The 18707-nt window shown below is 42.6% G+C and overlaps 1 protein-coding gene across 4 annotated transcripts in view; it reads left to right on the top strand.

The window, feature by feature from the left end:
* NEURL1 (neuralized E3 ubiquitin protein ligase 1) overlaps positions 1-18707 on the top strand; it is a 159307-nt gene that overhangs the window by 126129 nt on the left and 14471 nt on the right. For all 4 annotated transcript variants that reach the window (XM_061458837.1, XM_061458840.1, XM_061458839.1 and 1 more), the window contains one exon: positions 13394-14074. In XM_061458837.1, the coding sequence (XP_061314821.1) occupies positions 13394-14074 (681 nt within the window). The remainder of the gene's footprint in view (positions 1-13393; positions 14075-18707) is intronic.

Below are 18707 nucleotides of genomic sequence, written 5' to 3'. Positions count from 1 at the left end.
AATGCAGCCCCATTTCCCCCTAGCTGCCAGGCCCTGTTGCAAGTGGTGGGTTTGACAACAGCCCCAGTTTGATTCCTGCAGCGTGGCCACCCGGGAGCAGGACGTGCCTGTGCACCACTGCGACCTAGTGGAGGGAAGGACGGTTGGCTGGGGGGGCTCATGAGCCTGGCAGCTCCTCAGAAGGGCTGTTTAGCTTCAGACTTGAGGGTTCAGCTTTGCCAGGAGAGGACAGGGAGGGTGTCCCTGCTGAGGCTGTGTCATCACCCAGTGTCTGCAGCACAGCAGACCAGCAGGACACTTGTACACATGGGGATGCAGAGCCCTTACAGTGTTTGAAAGGAAGAGTAAGAGCTGGCAGGCTGTACATGCAGTACCTCATCATCTCACCCTCTCTTCCTTGTGTTTACGGTGCTCTTTTGCTGTGACATGTCTAATTTGGACCATAAGCTCCTCTGGGATAGGACTTGCCATTTTTAAGTGTCAGGTGCAAGGCACACCTGAGCTACCTTATAAATACTATTTCTATGCAGAGGAAAACTTGACCCTGGGACTTAAAGAGGTGGCTATGGCAACAGCTGTCCGTGTGCTCTGTGTCTGCTATGGACACACAGTGAAAGGGGCTGGCAGCACAGCTTCAGCCTGGGCTAGAGCAGAGAATGTAGAGCTTTGTGGGGCCCTGTCTGCATGCATCTATTGGCTTCCTCCTAAGCATAAGTCATCTACACTCCTTTTGGGGATTTTTCCTCCTTGCTTATTTTGATAAGAAGAAGAGTTGCAGAGCAGAAATACAGCCAGTGATAACCTTTCTCCTCTGTTTTAGATGTTAGGATAATTTGAGCGCATCATCTGGTTTTTCTTCTCATCTACCTTTCAGAAATGTGTGGTTCTCTAGCTGTGCACCTTCTTAATACCGTCCTGTGGTTGGCAAGAATGAATACCAATCTGAGTTATCCAGGCTTTTGCTCTGATGACTGGACTACATCTGTGCTTGGAAACAAAGAATATTTACCCAGTTGTAAATGACAAAGTAAAGCACACATTTTTAAAGTCAGAGGAGTTACAGTACCAGGAGCAGTGGGATTTCACTGAGCATAGTGGAGAGAGGGACTGTTTTTCTCTGATAACCAGGTCCCAGACAGACCTGTGATCGATCCCAGATTCCTTAGGCTGAGAAAGACATCTCTGGTGTTGGTGATGACATTTCCCTTGATGTAAACCCAGCAATTTTTGTTATTGTGTAGCAAGGGTTTGATAGTTCCCTGCGGAAGTTCAGGGTATGTGTAGAAAGGTTCACAATAACATTCTTACCAAATCTTGTTATAAACCTTGAGGCTGAAGGAGGCAGAAATAGAAGAGAAATGAGTCTATAAATGAATGAGAAATCCTTGAGTTTGGGAGAGGCACCCCTATGTTTGTTACTATCTCTCTACCTCATGCAGATCTCTGCGAGGTTCTTGCTGCAATGTTGCTGTATTGGCTCTTTTTGTTGCTGATTATACCCAGTTCAGTCTAATCTCCAAAACTAAGTTTGTCCATGACATTCTGGAGCTAAACTTTACTTTTTACAAACCATCAAAGAGTAGAAGATTGATCAACTGTTTCCCAAACCAGCAAAGTGTAGCATCAAGGGCTCAGGGAAGTAGAGGGTAAAAGTAGAGGTATGGGAGTTTAACAGATTGAAACTGGGCAAGTGGATGAAAGAACACTGGTACCCATTCCTAGCCAAACTGGTGCAAACCCAAGACATTACCCGCAGGTAAGAAAGAGGGTTTGTGTATGTGTCAGTCAGAGAGGGCAATATTTTGGCATAAGCCGAAATGTAAATTCCTAGTGAAACTGCATTGACAGTACAACAGGGCATCATGTGGCAAAAGGAATTAGCAGAGAAATGGCAGACATCTGTCATGGGAGCTTAATGAGAGGTCAAACAATAAAAGGAAAATCACCCTGCATAAGGTGAAGAAAGCCAAAAAACTCACTGCAGTTTTAAGTGCCTGTGTCTTACCCACCCCCTGAGCCCTCCTTGAAAATTCTCAGGGATCAGTAAGAGCAGAAACCAGTTGCAAATTCAGGTATCTCCCCAGTGCCATGCCTGTAGCTTGTGTTTCACTGATGCAGTGTTTTGGCTGAGGATGCTGTGAGGTGGCCACAGCCTGGCTTCCATCATACAGTCTAGCTTTGTCTACCACAGGGGCTGTGCTCCAGTTTTGAATTTATTTTCCCGAAAGACCATCCTCCATCTCATCCCTGGGATCCCAGCATGACCAAGCTTGTTTGTGTTTAGACAGTCAGGTGGGGAAGGGAGAAAGAAGAGGAGGAAGAGGAAGAAATGTGGTCCTGTATGAAGATGGGATGTGGTGACAGCGGGAACCTTCGGGAATCAAAGCCTTGGGTCCTTTTCTTCAGAAGCCTGAAGAAGATTTGGCCACTATTTAGCATTCTGCACTGTACACTGGACCTGATTCTCTGTGTGAACCCTGCGGCTTCAGCAAGGTTACTCTGCCCTCACTGGCAGCCAGACTGTGGCCCTCTGGCTGATTCTTGTTTATGTTTTCAATTTGCAGCTTCAAAAAAGCCTCCTGTCTTTCTGTCTAAACCTTTTGAGGCCACATCCTATGATCTGTGTGTTTAAATTAACTTTACTGATAGCCAAGGTGTTGAAGCTTTCCCTTGGGGTAAGAGAGCGGAATTTGTCTTTTTTCTTATTAAGGAGTTAGCTGAAGCTTGGGAAACAAGATTCAGCTCTTTAGTTCCTGTAGTTCAGGTATCAAAATCATTCATAAAGAAATCACAAGCCTAATGGGCATCTGCAGTGACAGAATATATGAAGAATTTATCAAAGAGATGAACTTTTCAATTATGTACCTTGGCAGAAATGGGAATTGACTCTCTTTGTGATTCCACCCCTTAATTTTGTCCAGCTGTGACTACCCCATGCCCCTGATTTGAGACAACTGGTGTGCTCATGTGTATGTGCCATTGCCTTCAGTGGTATATAAATACTTGTTTAGATGAAGTGGATTATTTAACGCTGCCGTGAAATGGAGCAGACTTAAACACATGCTGAACTTCTGGTCAGAAATTGGTGCAGACTGCAGTAATCGTGCTATTTTAAAATAAGCTCATCAAACAAAGATTTGATTTACTGTTCCCATGCATAACTGGGAGAGTGCGTCTTGCGGACCACACCAGCTCTGGAATAGGAGTGGGGTGGCTGGGGGTGTAATGGCTGCGCTGTCATTACATATATGTGGAAAATAAGTCAGAAATCTTTTGCAAGCTGCTTCATGCTGGATTTCGGGGTGGAAAATCTCCAAGAAAGAGATGTTAAAGGAATTAAAACACAGAAAATGTTCTGGAAGAAAACAGCATTATGTACATTCTTTCAGAAATACTGTTGAATCTTTAGGTGAGGAACCAGCTTGGAGCAGGAGAGATGATCTGTAAACTTAACTAATCATGGCTGAAAAATTGGGACTCTTCTGGCAAACTCTAGCTGCTTCCTTTCACTATTTTCAAAATTATGTATTTCATTTTTGAGTATTGAAACAGAGTTTAAATCTTGAAACAACAACAGTGATTTCCAAACAAGACCCAGAAATCATCTGGAGAAACTCTTGATCCAGTATTTATTTGATTTTATTAAAGAAAATAAGATAAACCGAGCCCTTTGTTTCAGGCTGTTTATTTCCAATTTAGTTAATTTTTCTTCAGTCAGTTGACTGAAACATTATGTGTTATCACTGCTCGTTACAGTTTGCATCTTCACTAGAAAATATTGTGCTCTTAGCTGTGGGGTATCCATGGGGCACCAAAATCCAGGAAATCTATCATTTAGCAGTGCCTTTGGGCAACCAAACAGGACTACAGCAAATCCAGGAAGGTGATTGCCAGCAGTGTTTCTGGGTCTCTAAGGAAAAGGGTAAAGACCCAATGGCATTAATTCATTTTGATAAGCAATGGTGCTAGATAAGATGCTGGACCTTGGGGAGACCTTGGCAGGGATTGTTGGTGGGTTGGATTCTCCCTGAGCAGCTGGGTGTAAAACTGTCAGCAATGGCAGAAGCTTTTCATTGGGAAACGTGGGGACAAGTTGGAGAAGGAGCTGTCATGTCCTTGCCTGCATGAAGGAACAGGGGTAAATGAAAGCAAGTGAAAAGGGATAAATGCAAGATACATAAATATCACGTGAGGGAGGATGATGGATGGGAAGGAGGAAGAAAGTATATGTTTTGAAGAAAATTGCTGTCAGATTATTCAGGGGATGTCGGCTTGTGTTTGATGTAGCTTGGGAATTGGCTGAGACCATTGAGATGCTATGGAAACATTCGCACAGTAATGTGGGGAGGATTGGAAATAGAGTTGTTGGAGGACCTGTAGCAATCTGCAACACAAAGCATGAAGGTAAAATTGTGGGGTTAGCACTGCATGCAACAGTGAACTACTTACATGAATAGGTGAGGTAAGATGATTGAAATTTCTAGGAGAAAGGAGGGTAAAAGGAATGATAGTGCCAAAAGCAAGCAATGGAGTCACTAGGTATGAGAAGAGAGCTCTGTATAGTTGTTGGACAACCAAAAATTGCAATTATTGCCTTTATTTCCCATGAGGAAAAAGAAAAAAAAAACAACAAAACAAAAGTTTTCTGCAGAGAAATGTACATCTTAAAGATCAGGAAGCATTGGATAAAGTGACAATTGAAATGGAAAGAAAAGGTGGGGCACTATACAGAGAGAGGTAGGACTGAGATTAAAATAATGTTGGTATGGACCTTGAAGTGATGATGGTTTTGGTGTGGTTTGCAAGAGGGAGTGTAGTAGCTGATCATGGAGTCTAGGAGGCCTGGGGCAAGGGAGGTGAAAATCATTGCATTGGGATGGGAGTAAAGTTCAGAGATTTCATGTGCGTGAGTGGGAGATAGATTAAGGAGTGAATAATGGAGATTAGTTGGTCTCCACAAAACGCAAGCACATGATATTTGCTCAAACCGTATTTCCCTGACTTTGTGGGGAGTTGGAAAACATCAAATGGAAAACCCATGAACACAATAAAGGGAATGAAGCAAAGAGGTGTCAACATCCAGAGACGACTGTGGCAGTGGTTAAGCACATCTTCAACCGGAAAGACATTTGTCAGTCTTCAGGGCCACTGGATGGGGAAGATGAGGATACTCAGATGAAAAGCCTCCCTGAAAAAAACCCCAAACATGTTGTTTGTAACATAGATATTGCCAGCACCCTGCAGACTCTCTGAGAGCATCAGCTTTTGTGGAAAACAAATCCACAGCTGTAAAAAGCATATGGAAGTTTGTTCTACATAATCTACTGTCAGACTCCTTCAGAACATTCCTATTGCTAAGGGAAACAGTAATTTATTTCAATTTTATGAGGCTAGTTATGCTGTTTGTGCAGTTTCATATGTGCAAATCAATTTGACGTGCTTTAGGGATGTTAGGCAGAATTGTATGAATGTTTGTTATGAACCAGTCTGTTCAGAGCACTTTGTTAGCTAGCACGTGTCCCAGAACTACAATTTATCAGTCAGCACTCAACCTTTGTGCCTTCAACTATTCTTATTCATGTCTGAGATTGTATGCTTTCATTCCTTAGATTTTATTGAAGAATATGCAGATGATCAATCAATTACTAAGCTGGCCTGGAAACCTCAATTGTTCACTCTGGCTTAAAACCATCTGCGATTCCCTAAAGCTCTGGGTTGTTTTGTTTTGTGATTTGGGTTTTTATTCTTTCTGAATATTTCAACTTGGAGACTAGCAGTACATGAGCTCACACTCTTTTAGCATTGATTCTTTTTGTTTGTTTCTCATTTGTTTTACTGTGATATTTTATATTATTGGTACAGCATCGACAGTCCGTGATAAGAAATCTGTGATAATCCCAGTAAGGCAATGGAGGTTATTTCTATCCTTAGAAAAGTATTCTGACCAGATCCCAAGGGTTTCCTGAGATTCACCTGGCAGGACACCAGTTGCTCTGTGCCTAGTGGTACAGAAGCAGTGTTCCCTCAAAGTGGGATTTGGTGCTAAATGGCCCCAGGAAGCCACCAGATTTGTACAATAGATATATCAAACACTTAGCAGTTGACAACAACTCAAAGGCTAGGTTTATTCTCTTCCATCCATTTTTCATCAGTTCTCTGAAACTGAATCATGCAAACCAAATAGCTTTAGTGCTCAATCTCTCCCAAGATGCCTGGAAAGAAATGCTGATTTTTATCCAAGCAAATGCAAACACAGAGCAAAGACAAGTCCAGTGAGATGCTTGTTAAGCACTGTTGATTTTCACTCTTTTCTGTTAAAGTAACAGATGTTTGTAGCCTTGCAATTGGTTCCACAGAGTCGAATGTCTACCTTCTTTTTTAAGCTTTAAAATCTGGTGACAATTTTAGTGTAAACATGAATGATTTCTCCCACAGATGAACTTCAGCTTTAGCCTAAGCCCTCAGCATGGACTTTGACTTCTGCCCCTTCTCTCAACTGCTTTCAGCAATAGTGGAAATACGTCTATCTTGTCAGAAAGCTGATTTGGACTGTGTTGGTTACAGGCAAACAAATGCACTCAGTTGATTTAAAGATCTGCCCCTCCTGCAATAAAAATGGCAGTTACAAAATACCAGTTACCTTGCCTTCCAGACTGCAGTGAGCACAAAGCCAAAATCTGCATATAGCCAGTAACTCCTGCTTTAACCATATGAATGCACAAGAAACGTGTTTGCCCTCGATTGACTGTGTGGTAATAAAGTGTGTTAGTGAAGGAGGAATTCTGAAAAACAAATGTGGTCTGTCATGATCTCAGATGATGTTTGACCCAGAGCAGATTTTACTGTCTCTTAAAGAGCAGGCTGGGCATCTCACATATATGTAGCTGGTGCAAGTGACATTGTTGGCTGTAGTCTTGCATGTATTCCTGTAAGCGTGTGCATAAACAGAGGAGGCAGAGCAGTGAAAGCAGAAGGAAGCAGCTTTATTTGAAGTGGGATGCTATACTGTCAATGAAATAGTGACATGCATATATGCAGGTATTTTATAAATAGGTATTTACTTAACTGGTGTCCTTGATACGGTGTGGGTGTTTTCAAGGAGGAGGAATGGTTGTTCTGAGGCAATTACTCAGGCAGTTTGATTTCTCGGTTGCTCATAAGGAAAATGTACTTTGTAGAAGTGAATTCCTAAGTATATAGCCAAGGAGATTTTTAGTCTGAATCATTCCTTTGAGGGATTTTAAACATTTGCCTCCCACATGCTAGAATAATGCTATGGAAGTGGCTTTGTTGTATGATCCGAGAGGCTGCATTCTGGCGCCTGATGGTTTATGAGAAATGAATGCAATGAGTGGTCTCGGATCATATAAATCGCAAGATTTAACAGTAACAAGCGGGGAGGGCAGGGGGAAACCTGTGTGCAGCATCACAGCAGCAGTGTTCACCTGGAAGCATGGGTCTCTGCAGCATCATGCTGAGCGTGGCACAGCCCAGCCTGCTCTTCAGACCTCACATGGAGAATACAAGTTTGCAGAGAAACAAATAGTTTTATGAGTGTCTGCTCAGACACATCGCCAGCAGGCAAGAGCACTTTGGACTTGCTCTGTGAGCAGAGCTTTGCTTCTTAATGACTGCAAGTGTGGCCTTGGCTTTCTTCACTTCTCAGTCTTTCTCCTGTGTTTATTTTAAGTAAGGGCAATTTTCACTGTCCTGTTTACTTAGCTCATCCTGGTACAATAAAACAGTTAAGATACACATGGCAGAAACTGAGAGAGCCTGCAGCAGAGCATCCCATGGTGGTGAGGACATCTTGAGTACACCGCCATGAGTACTCCAGGCTGCTTCCAGTTGCCCTTTAGCTTGAGTGGATTTTGAACCCAGGGGCACACAGCAGTCCTTCTCTTCCCAGAGCCAGTCACAGCTGCTCTTCGTTCCACTGGAAGTGACACTGTGGACTGGGTGCCATACGCAGACAAAGCAAGCTGGTAACCAGAGGATTGGGGAATTGGTATTGCTCCTTGCCCCCAGGCACAGTGATCTTCATCCTTGTTTTAGGAGGCATAAATGAGAACAGAAGTTGTTTCCATTTTACCAAATTTTCAGTCCCAGTCACCTTAAAGTATATTTTAAATTGATCTATAAACAACATACAGAAATGGTTCTGACTACTTCTTGCTGAAGTGAGGCAATTCCTTAGCAGTATACATACATCAGCTCACTAGGACTTAGTCAGCAAGGGAGCAAAGATTGCCACAGCATGACACGCGCAGAGTTCGCAAGGCAGACAGCTGAGCTGGGATTAATACCTGCACTCCCACAATGGGGAGTATGAGGCTGTAAGTGACAGAAGGTTTCCAGAAGCACAGGTTTATTTCTTGTCCTATGACTGGTCACTTCTCCCAGTTGCCTTTGAGTGTGATGTTATTTTATGGTGTGGTACATATTTCAAGCAAGTCTCCCTGCAATGTCAGAGTCTTGCCAAATGGACTGTTAGCTGCATAAGTCTGCTGTAGACCATGGAGAAGATAGTGCAAGATTCCAGGTGTCGAAAGGCCAACTATCCTCCTTGCCTAACCCTTTGTGATAGGTAGTACTGATGGTGGACAAAGGAGCCTTCAGCTGCATCCCTCAATAGGAATGGAACCCCTTCATTAGTATGCATCCTTTTGCAGTTGTACGTTTGCATAGAATATTCTTGTAGAGAGCACTGACTACAATATGTCTTTGGTAGTTCAGCACCTCTGAGGTTCCTTGGTCACAGAAATTATGCAATGAGCGCCAGTACTCACTAAAAATACTACTATCCAGTGAAATGGGGGATTAAGAGAAGAAAAATGCACTTGGAAGAAGTAAAGCAAAGAACAGAAAGAAGGAAAAACATGAGGCTTTGCATGGGAAGGGAAGGAGCACGCCAGCAAAGTTATGACCCTACCAATTTTTCACTCTTTGCTTAGTAGCTGAGGACAGAAATGTTCTCCAGATGCAAGGAATCACTAGGTTGTTCCTTGACATCTCAGCATTTTTCTTTCCTGGGAGGGAAGCTCATTAGACAAGGGATAGGTTCTTCGGTTATCAATCTGATTTCCCTAGCTTGTTTATACTATGTCTTTCATAGCTTATTCTGGAGAGAGGTTGCAGCCCTCATACTCTGAAGAAATATAGTTGGTGCCGTAGGATTGCACCAGTCTCAGGAAACACATCAAGAGGTGTAGATCTGTTACCTTAGAGCTTGCAGTTAAATACTGGACTCTGCAAGTTTCCAGCACGTGTGTGCATGTATGCATGCTGTTTGCTCTGCTTTCTTAGCTCCTTTACAGGTGTGTGAATACTGACTGCTTGTGACCTTGGAAAGTCAAGCCTCCAGGCAGTAACAAACAGTACCGAAAATGAAAAAGAGGAAGGAAATGATGATCTGATTGTCTGACAGCAGCACATCCCCTTTGGGTTTGTGTGCAGCTGAGATGACCTGTGCATGCGGCTGGATAGAAATGTGTTTGTGTTTGATGTGCATGTAGCTATATTAAATGTGCATGTATGTGCACATTTAATGTACCTATAACAAATTCATATTGTACATATTATACATATTTAAGTAAATAGATGATTTTAAGAAGACAACAGTAGTTCAAAAATAAGCTAGTAGTGAAATATTTCTGATCTGGGTGCAGTGATTGCTCTCTCTGGCTGCTCACCAGCTCCTTGTAAATGCTGTTCTAAAGTGTTACTGCAGTCACACTGAGCCTGCATAAAGTGGGAGGCTTTTCCATGCCCTCTGAGCAGGAAAAGGGAGAGATTTGAAGCCTCTGATCTGAGGAAAATACTTCAAGTTAATTTTCTGTGTAAGGAGTCAGCTGCTAAGAATTTAAATACTGCGGATAAACCCCACTGAAGATGAGAAAACAGAAGATGGTTGAACTGCACAAGTGCCCTTCATTTCTACTTCACTAAATGAATTACTCCTGCTTATTTTTTATTGTTGTTGTTAAATAAAGCCATTAAAAGATACAAAGAGATTTGTGACGTTAGACATCCTTGACCAAAGTTCAGTGTCTCAGATTCTCCAACTGAGGAGTGGAAAATGTGAATTTAGTAGAAATCCTTTTTGCTTTGGCTGTGTCTGTATTCCTACCACAAACCTTAAGTCTCCAAATCCAGCATTAACACCATAACTGCAGTGATACAGAGCTCAGCAAACGCTCTCTGGAAAGTAGCCTGGGCAGTCAGCTTCCATCGAGTTGCCATGGCCACAGCCAGCTTGCTGGTGGTACCCAGAACAACTGGGTTAAAGCTTGCTCTGGTGACTCGGTGAGAGCTGTGGTCTTCACTCGCAAGTCCATCTATTCTCACCCAAGCGGGTCTCCTACCAATTGACTTTTCCCAAAGAAATACTGTCAACTGCCTTATACCGGAAATTATATACCTTTGAATATTTAGTAAGAAGGGATGATTTCTGAATGCTTCAGGATGAAGCTGGGTGATCTCCTCAGTAATGGGCCATTGGACTTGTTTTGTATTTGACAGTCTTATAATATAAAGACATTCCATCTTTTTGATGTGCACCCAGGTTTGTCTCTGCAAATATAAATATGCCTGAATACTCCTGCATGAAGACTCCTTCCTTTGTAAGCATTAAAGGTCAGTTGTAAATGTTCTGCAGGAGTCATGCGGCGTTGTGGGCCACTCCAGCATGAACAGCTTGATCTGTGTTCAGCATGAGCAGCTTGGTCTCTGTTTAAAAAGTGACAATTGAAGCTTTAGTGGAAGCTTCATTCCTTGGCATCTTTGGGTGAAAGAAACTGCTCAAAGTTTCCTCATTTGTTTCACATTTCACCAGAAGTGTTCTTTTATAGACCTTGTCCATTCCTAGTTATTCCGGGTAAAAGGCATTCCATATCTCTTCAAATTTACCTACCACCCCAAAAGAGAATCCCACTCCTGTTTTACCTTTTATTTAATGCTATTTATTTGTTTTCTTCTTTGACTGGGTGTTTTGAGATTTATAAAAGCATAGGGCCCTGGAGCAGGCTAGCGCCTCTTAGAGACTCACCTCTAAATTTTCACAGACCCATTCCAGATACCAGTAAACTGCAATCTTTTCTTCCGTGAATATTTGCAAGCATTAATGAACTAAGTCTCAAGTCATTCCCATATGCTTTAGACATCTTATCTCTTGAGTAGCTAGGCATCTGAGCTACTGACGGGTTTAAGTAAAACAGTCGGATGTGGTTTGCTATCACTGCCATGTGTCTTGTCTGCAGAGCTCCATATCTCTTAACCTCTTTTCAGATGGAAAAAGATATTTTGTTCAGCAGCCAAAGGGAAATGTAAGCATCCTGGTGGAAAACAAGCTGTTTCAAAACCCTGGCTGCAAGCTACCCACACATCACTGTTGTCAGCCAGGCTGCACATGCATACTTACAGGGAGTAAAATAGAGAGGACCTTCTGTTGCTATTCTGAAAGGTCTCTACCCATTCACCTACACCATAGGATTGTCGTCAGCTGCCATTATTAATTTGTTCTCCTATGTAAGTTTTCAGCAAAAGGAGGGTAAAATGAGTCTAATTGCATCCAGCAGGAGCATTTTCAGTGCAAACGCTAGCCCATATATTACAAAGCATTAATGCGACCCACTTCTAGACTAGCGGTAATTTCTGATTTTTTATTTATTCCTCCGTTCCTTTAATGAACTTCTTGGAAGAGAAGCTGAAAGATCAGTGTGGGGAAAATGAAATATGAGAAACAAAGCCCATTTTTATTTTGAAACTGTGCTTCTCTTGTAATAGTTTATTTCAAGAGGAGCCTGGAATAATCCAGTTTAACCAAGCAAAGATCTCTGCTCAAGCCAAACTGTGTGTGGGTGTGCTCTTGTCAGAGCTCCCAGAAGAGGAGGGCAGGAAAGGCTGTTAGTCAGACCTCAGATGTTGCAGGAGATGTTGGTTATTCAGTAGCTGGCACTTTTCCTTGGCATACCAGTATAGAGCCACTACTCTGGTGTACTGGGAGAGGGTGCACCCCATGAGGGAAAATCCTCAGTTCCTGCTCTCTTTTCTGTCATAAAAGAAAGTCCCAAGGATAAGTGGCTGGGAGAGGTGCCCACTGTAAGGGCCTAGCAGGGGGGTTGGTTAGAAATAACTCTCTGCTCCTCTCCCTCTTCTTGTAGTTCCACCTTGGGCAATGTTTGTGGCAGGTCCAGGCTGGGGTCTGGTGATGCTGCTTTGTGCCACCTGCACAGGTTTGTGTTGTAGGGGTGGTCCCAACCTCATATTGTTTGAACTCAGGCCTGAAGCCACAACAGTCTTCAGGCATAGCTCCTGCAGAGGAGCAGTCAGTATGTGTGACAGCCTGTTACGATGTTTGCAGAGAATTACCCACATACTCAGTTTTCTCACAGCAAACAGTCTCTTGATGCTATGGGCATCTCAGAGTTCAGAAAGTCAGGCATAAGGATAAATCTTTGCATTATCTCAGCTTACTTTTAGAATCTGTTTAAATAATGTGAGGTTTTTGACAGTATACTGCCCTTTAAAATTTCTATGGCAACAGCACAGCTATGGATACGTTAAATTAAAGTCAGGCATTCAAGACAGGTGATTATATTCCTTAGAAAAATAATCAAATAAATTGATGGTTAGCTCTTGAAATAGCAGGTGAGACTAACAGAGAAGATAAGGTGCAATTCTGTTTCCACTGATGGATTTGAATGTGTGAGCATCATCTTCCTTTGTTACATATCCGTGGATTTGGTTTTTAATAATTTGGCTTGGAGATAATAAATGATTGTATGTTACTTATAGAAAATGGCATTCTCCCAAGTTTTGCACTGTGAAATCCATATCTCTACTAATTTGCAGCGAACACCAGAAGACTAATGATTAGTTATATACAGGAATTCTTATTAAATTTCATCTGATGATAAATAAATTAGAACTGACCATAGCAGCTTTTAAAATTAACAAAAAATATGTAGTTAGGAATTTATTTCCTGCATCTATGAGAATTGCTGTAGACAACAAAGAGGGCATGAAAACCATGAAAACTTGGACCCTGTAGAGATATTGATTGCTACGTTCAGGGTACATTTCAGATATTTACCCTCTCTTTCTGCTCTCCAAGGAGGGCCTCCCCGGTCAATTCTTCCCATTGATTTTGAGTCTGCCTGCTGAGAAGCTGAAGATATTGATGCTGCTGGGGAGGGTACCAAGAACAGCAATCTTTTGCAAATACATTTTATGACACTCCGCTTCCATATGTTAAAGGGGAATTTTATTAATGGCAGCAGGTCTCTGTTTTTCCCTTTTAAACACATCAGTCAAACCGATAGCGATTTGCAGGCTCCTGGGCATTTTCATTTCCTCTGGACCGACCCCTCTGTTGTTTCCTCTCTCCCCACAGACAGTGAGATCATCCCTCCCGACTGCCTGCGGCCCCGCTCCTTCACGGCCATCCGCAGGCCCTCGCTGCGGCGGGACACGGAGGACACGCGCCTCTCGGTCAGCCTGTGCGACCTCAACCTGCAGGAGGAGACCTTCCACGTGACGGCCACCACCTGTCCCATCCCGCAGAACTCCCTCAACTCCCAGCACTCCCATCTCCTCCCTTCCCAGCTGGAGAGCGACCTCCGCTTCCACCACCTCCGGGGACCCCACGTCAAAATCCTCGATGACCAGACCGTGGCCCGCCTGGAGCACGCGCGGGAGGAGAGGACTTTGGTTTTCACCAGCAGACCCCTTCGGATCAATGAAACCATTTTTGTCAAAATCAACAAGTCCAACGCTGTGCGCACAGGGACGCTGTCCTATGGGGTCACATCCTGCGACCCCAGCACCTTGCGCCCCAGCGACCTCCCCTATAACCCTGAGTCCTTGGTTGACCGAAAGGAGTTCTGGGCCATCTGCCGAGTCGTGGTGCCCCTCCAGAGTGGAGACATCCTGGGATTTATGGTGAATTCGGATGGTGAGCTGCACTTGAGTCACAACGGTGCCAGCGTTGGCATGCAGGTCTGCACGGACTGTTCCCAGCCCCTCTGGATGTTCTTCGTTTTACACGGCGCAGTCATGCAAATTCGATTGTTGGGTATGTTGGAACCCCTTTTTCCAAACTTCATGCACAAGGGAAGGGTGGAGGGAATGAATGGCTCCCTCCCTGCTCTAGGATGAGGTACAAATTTTATTTTATAAAAGGAAAAAAAAACCCAACCATACAAAAGCACACAGGTGTGAATTGCAAGACTCACCTCTTTGCGCTTCTCTAGCATCCTTCACTTCATGGTCTCAAAGCTCTTTTCAGGTAATGAATTAAGCCCCAGAGACCTCCATTAAAGTACAGATGAGTCACCACTGACCTAGGAGGAGTGAGGAAGGGGAAGGAGAGGTGCTTTGGGCTGAGCTAATGTACGGCATAGCCAGCAGAAAAAATGAGATCTGATGCCCTTTTCTGTGTGTTTGTTAGCTCTCTGGCATGACTGATTCTCAGAAAGAGCAGTCCCTTGATGTCCTCAGACTTGTATGTGAGAGGCAGGCCAGCAAAGCAGAGAAGAAGCCCTTTGCCTCATAATTGCAGCAGTGCACAGAGCATAGCACTGGCCAGCTCAACAAGACAGGGGTTTCCTCATCCTCCAGCCCTGTTTAAGGCAGTGTAGCTCATAGAGATTGATGGAACTCTGAAAAGCTGGCCTCTTTCTCTTGATATTTTAGCTCTAGTTTTCAGCTCTGTTAACTGAAGTGCTTTAAACACTGAAAGTCATGATTTGAAGGTGCGCAAGGTAAAAGCATTGAGATAGCATTTGCTTAGGATCAAATTCACTTTTTTTCTTGGTGTGTGTATATATTGTACACAAGTGTAGGATGTGTTTGGACATGAATTTGGAGCATATCATGGTTCTGCTGGTGTCAGTGTCAGAAAGTAAATGGTAGATTCTGAGAAGATGCTGTAATTCCTGGTACTCCTCTAACTGGAGATGATTTTAAGATGTTCCTTTCTTGTTTATACTTTTATATTCATGGAACTTTAAATATACTTACATTCCTTATTACTTAAAAACATCACTATTAAAATGCCCCTTTTACCCAACAGGGAGAAAAAGAACAAAACCCAGAACAAAACAAAAAGCCAATCAACACCTTCGTTTTTATGATTTATAGACAGTCTTTGAAGAGAAGTTGTGGTAAACATACACATCTATCTGGAGGGTCCAGTTCACCTTGATAACAGTATGAAGTGTTCTATATAATTTGCTTAAAGTTGACCATAGGCCTATCCTGTGAGTGTTTTGTGGCTGTTAAAGGCTCACAGATGACAAATGTAATACTGCAATTTATTTCCAGGAGCACCAATCTCAGTCCGTGATAATTCAGCCTGATTGCATTTTTTGTGGGTACTTTACCATAATCCATGGCTAGCTCTGCTCTCCACCAACATGTCATTGTGCTAATGGTAGGTGAAGTCAAACATGTCCTGGTAAAGTAGGAGATTAAATGCTCTTGTATATGTTAGAAAGAAAACATCCCCAGGTCATTGAACTGCTGGTAAAACTAACTCATCGACCAGTGCTTCCTTTCACATGAGATCACTAATTCTGGCAGTTCTGAGAGTGCATAGCTTGCTTGCAATGGGTCTTGAAAGAGAGCATCAAGGATTTGTCTCACCAGAGAGACAGAATCATGTCCTTATACAGAACTCAACAGAGCATGGACCTGAACACAGGCACTCTGTATCCTGGGCAAACCTCATGTTGTGCATACCCTGTGTGTGTCCTCCCTACCTGTTCACAAGCTCAGCCCAAGCCACTATACTTCCAGTACATGTTTTAGATAGATCTGCATGAAATGAAATCTGCTGAGTTGGAAAACTCCTCACTACCTGTATTTGTGACCACCTAACAGACTTTTCTGGTCTTGGTCACAGGAAGAGAAGCTAAAAATGGGCTATTGTTCTTAAGAGAGATATAAGTGAAAAGAACCAGACTTGCTGACCTTGCCTCTCTCAAGGAAAGGGTAGGACCCTGCCAAGTGTACAGCTTTATCCATGTCAGCTTGGGCAGCAAGCTGCTTTCTCCCAGTTAAAAGCTATGAAGTTGGAGCTTACCTATACTCTTCAGCAGGTATAAAAATACAAACAGAGATTTTCAGACTTATGTTTCCAGTATACTGATGCTGGGAGCAACACAGTCCCAGTATCAGTACCATATCAGTATGGGGCGACTGCCCAGAAAAGAACACTGACATTGTCCCAACACTGCACATCTCTGCAACTGCAGTAATTATATGGATCAGCAGTATCTCAACAGAAGGCAGAGAAAATAATGAACTTCCATCTCTTGCTTTGGCAATGTTATTAGGGGGGTGATGTGCACTGTTTGCACTGCAGTTGAACAGATTATGGTACTTGCCATAGTATCTGTCATAATAATATTAGAAAACGTAAGAAGAATATGAAGTATTCATCTTTTTAATGACAAGCTCCATCTTCCGAATGGAAACAAGAATAATTTTGTGTGATCTGTCTTTTGTAGTTTGAGCTTTATATCAAGGAGAAGATGTGTTTATAGTCATCTTATTCTAGTTTTAATAGAAAAAGTAAAGTTCCATATCCTTGAAAGAAGCGAGACACAAATAGTGCAAGAGGCATAATTGTACCAAACCTATCTTAAATAGCAGATGTCATTCTATTTCTGGAGGCATACCATTATTAGATTAATCAAAGCAATGTTATGCAGTGTTAAGGCAACATCAGCACTACAGCTGACTATAAAAATGAAATTAAAATTGCTGGGTTTGCTTCTTCTCCAGTTTTTCCTCATTTGAAGGATGGAAAAAGTGGAGAACAGCAATGAAACTCTTGCGCCTAGAGAAGCTTTATTTTTGACTCAGGGTATTGATCACTGGATACTAAATTTCATGCCTTGAGATTAGTTATTTGATCCTGACCCAGAGCAGAATCAAGCTCAGGTCTCTCCTGGCTTTTGGCTTTACTATAAAAGCTGACATTTGCTTCATGCAGTTATTGCACAGCACTGGATATAGACACAACATTTATTTCCTAACTAAATACCAGGGGAGCCCATCTCTACCAAGGCAAATTGTCGTATAGAACACTGAAAGAGTGGAGGGCAGCATCGGATTGGTTTGATAGTAAAGAATTCTGATTTCTGTTTCCATCTTATTGATCTGGCATCATATGCTGACTATATTTGCTGCAGGAGAAATAAAAAAACCCAGAAAAGAAAGATGAGGTTGGAAACACTATTTTTCTTTGTGTCACCCCAGCAAAGGGAAAGCAAATTAAAGCCAACCAACACTGTAGCACCTGGGAGGCCACAGTCATCTGTAGTGGGAGATGGAAGGATGTCACTGTGTTACTAAGAAAAGGTTAAAAGGCAACTTGACCACATGGAGGGAGAATAAATGAAAGAGGAGAGCACTTTAATGTAGCAGAAAATACCAAGCTGCTGGAAAATGAAGGAACACAAATTTCAATTAAACATAAGTGAGGGTAATTAAGTACAGGAGCCAGCTATTGAGGGAGGCAATAGATCTTTTTGTCAGCATTGGAAGCCCTTCTAAATAGTTTCTATGTAAACTAATAGTCTAAATTCAGAAATTCTGTAGGTTATGCACATGAAGACAACCAAATCATTACGCATGTAGAAGTGATCAGTCTTTGAATATCCATTAGGATACCATTAGTTCAGGCTTGGGTTGGGTTTTTCAGGCATCATTCCTGTACAGTTCACAAAACCAGCCTATTAAATTTGATTTACTGCTTTCAGCTTTTGCTGGTGAGCGTTTCAGCTCACTTGTCGTTTTATCAACAGTTCTGAAAGGTTGAAATGAGCCAGTCTGGATGCATCAGTCTGGTTTTGGTGGTGTAATTAATTTATGAAGTTAAATTGATTGACACCATAAGGCTTTAAAATGTATGACTCATGTCTGGAGGAGCTATCAGAGCAATAAGTTCATATATTTAGTATTTGGGGATCCAAATGGTTGTGGATATTCTTTCGTTTTCTTTTGTCTCCTTTATTTTGAGTTTAATTTGTTTGGGGGTTTTCTTTTGGTATGGTTTCCCTTGTGGATTTCATCCTTTCCAGTAATATTGAAGTTTGTTTTGAGTAATGAAATAACATGTTCCATCAACAGTCACACCAATGAAGCTGAGCTGCCAGCTTATGTGTTTCTTTTCTATCCATACACTTCAATAACTTCAGCCTCATCAGAACAGCTGCACAATATTGCAGTTCTCTGGCCAAGAGGCAGCATTAGGCCTGAAAAAAACCCCAACCTAAGAGCCAGCATTTCTTGTGGGTAAGCCTGTATTCACTTCCATACCGAATACATACAGACTGTGTGGGCTAAGCTATCCTGCCTCCTTTACCATGGGCATATGCAAAATGCAACTACTTAGTTGCAAAGTATTTAGTAATCAATTGTTGCTGAGGTTTCCATCCTTCCTTCAGACTTCCTTGAAATCGGTCAATGGGCTGAAAACTGGGAGAGAGTTGGGAGGGGAGAAAGAGCTGACCAGGGACTGGCAGACAGAACAACTATAAATCCTTGGTTCCTTGGGATTTCTGACAACAGTTGGCAAAGGACCAAATTAGGAGTTAGTTCAGCTGAGTACTGGGGGACAAAAGGTGCTGGCAAAGGGCTTTTTAAGTCAACAGTGAAATTTGATCTGCAGTGGCCTGAGTGACAGTGTGTACAGGCAA

Source organism: Pezoporus flaviventris, unplaced genomic scaffold, assembly GCF_033815535.1.
Source record: "Pezoporus flaviventris isolate CSIRO_AGI_PZ_B2104156 unplaced genomic scaffold, CSIRO_AGI_Pfla_v1 ptg000029l, whole genome shotgun sequence".
NCBI lineage: Eukaryota > Metazoa > Chordata > Aves > Psittaciformes > Psittacidae > Pezoporus > Pezoporus flaviventris.
The sequence above is the reverse complement of the archived record's forward strand: the minus strand, read 5'-3'. Positions and strand labels throughout refer to the sequence as shown.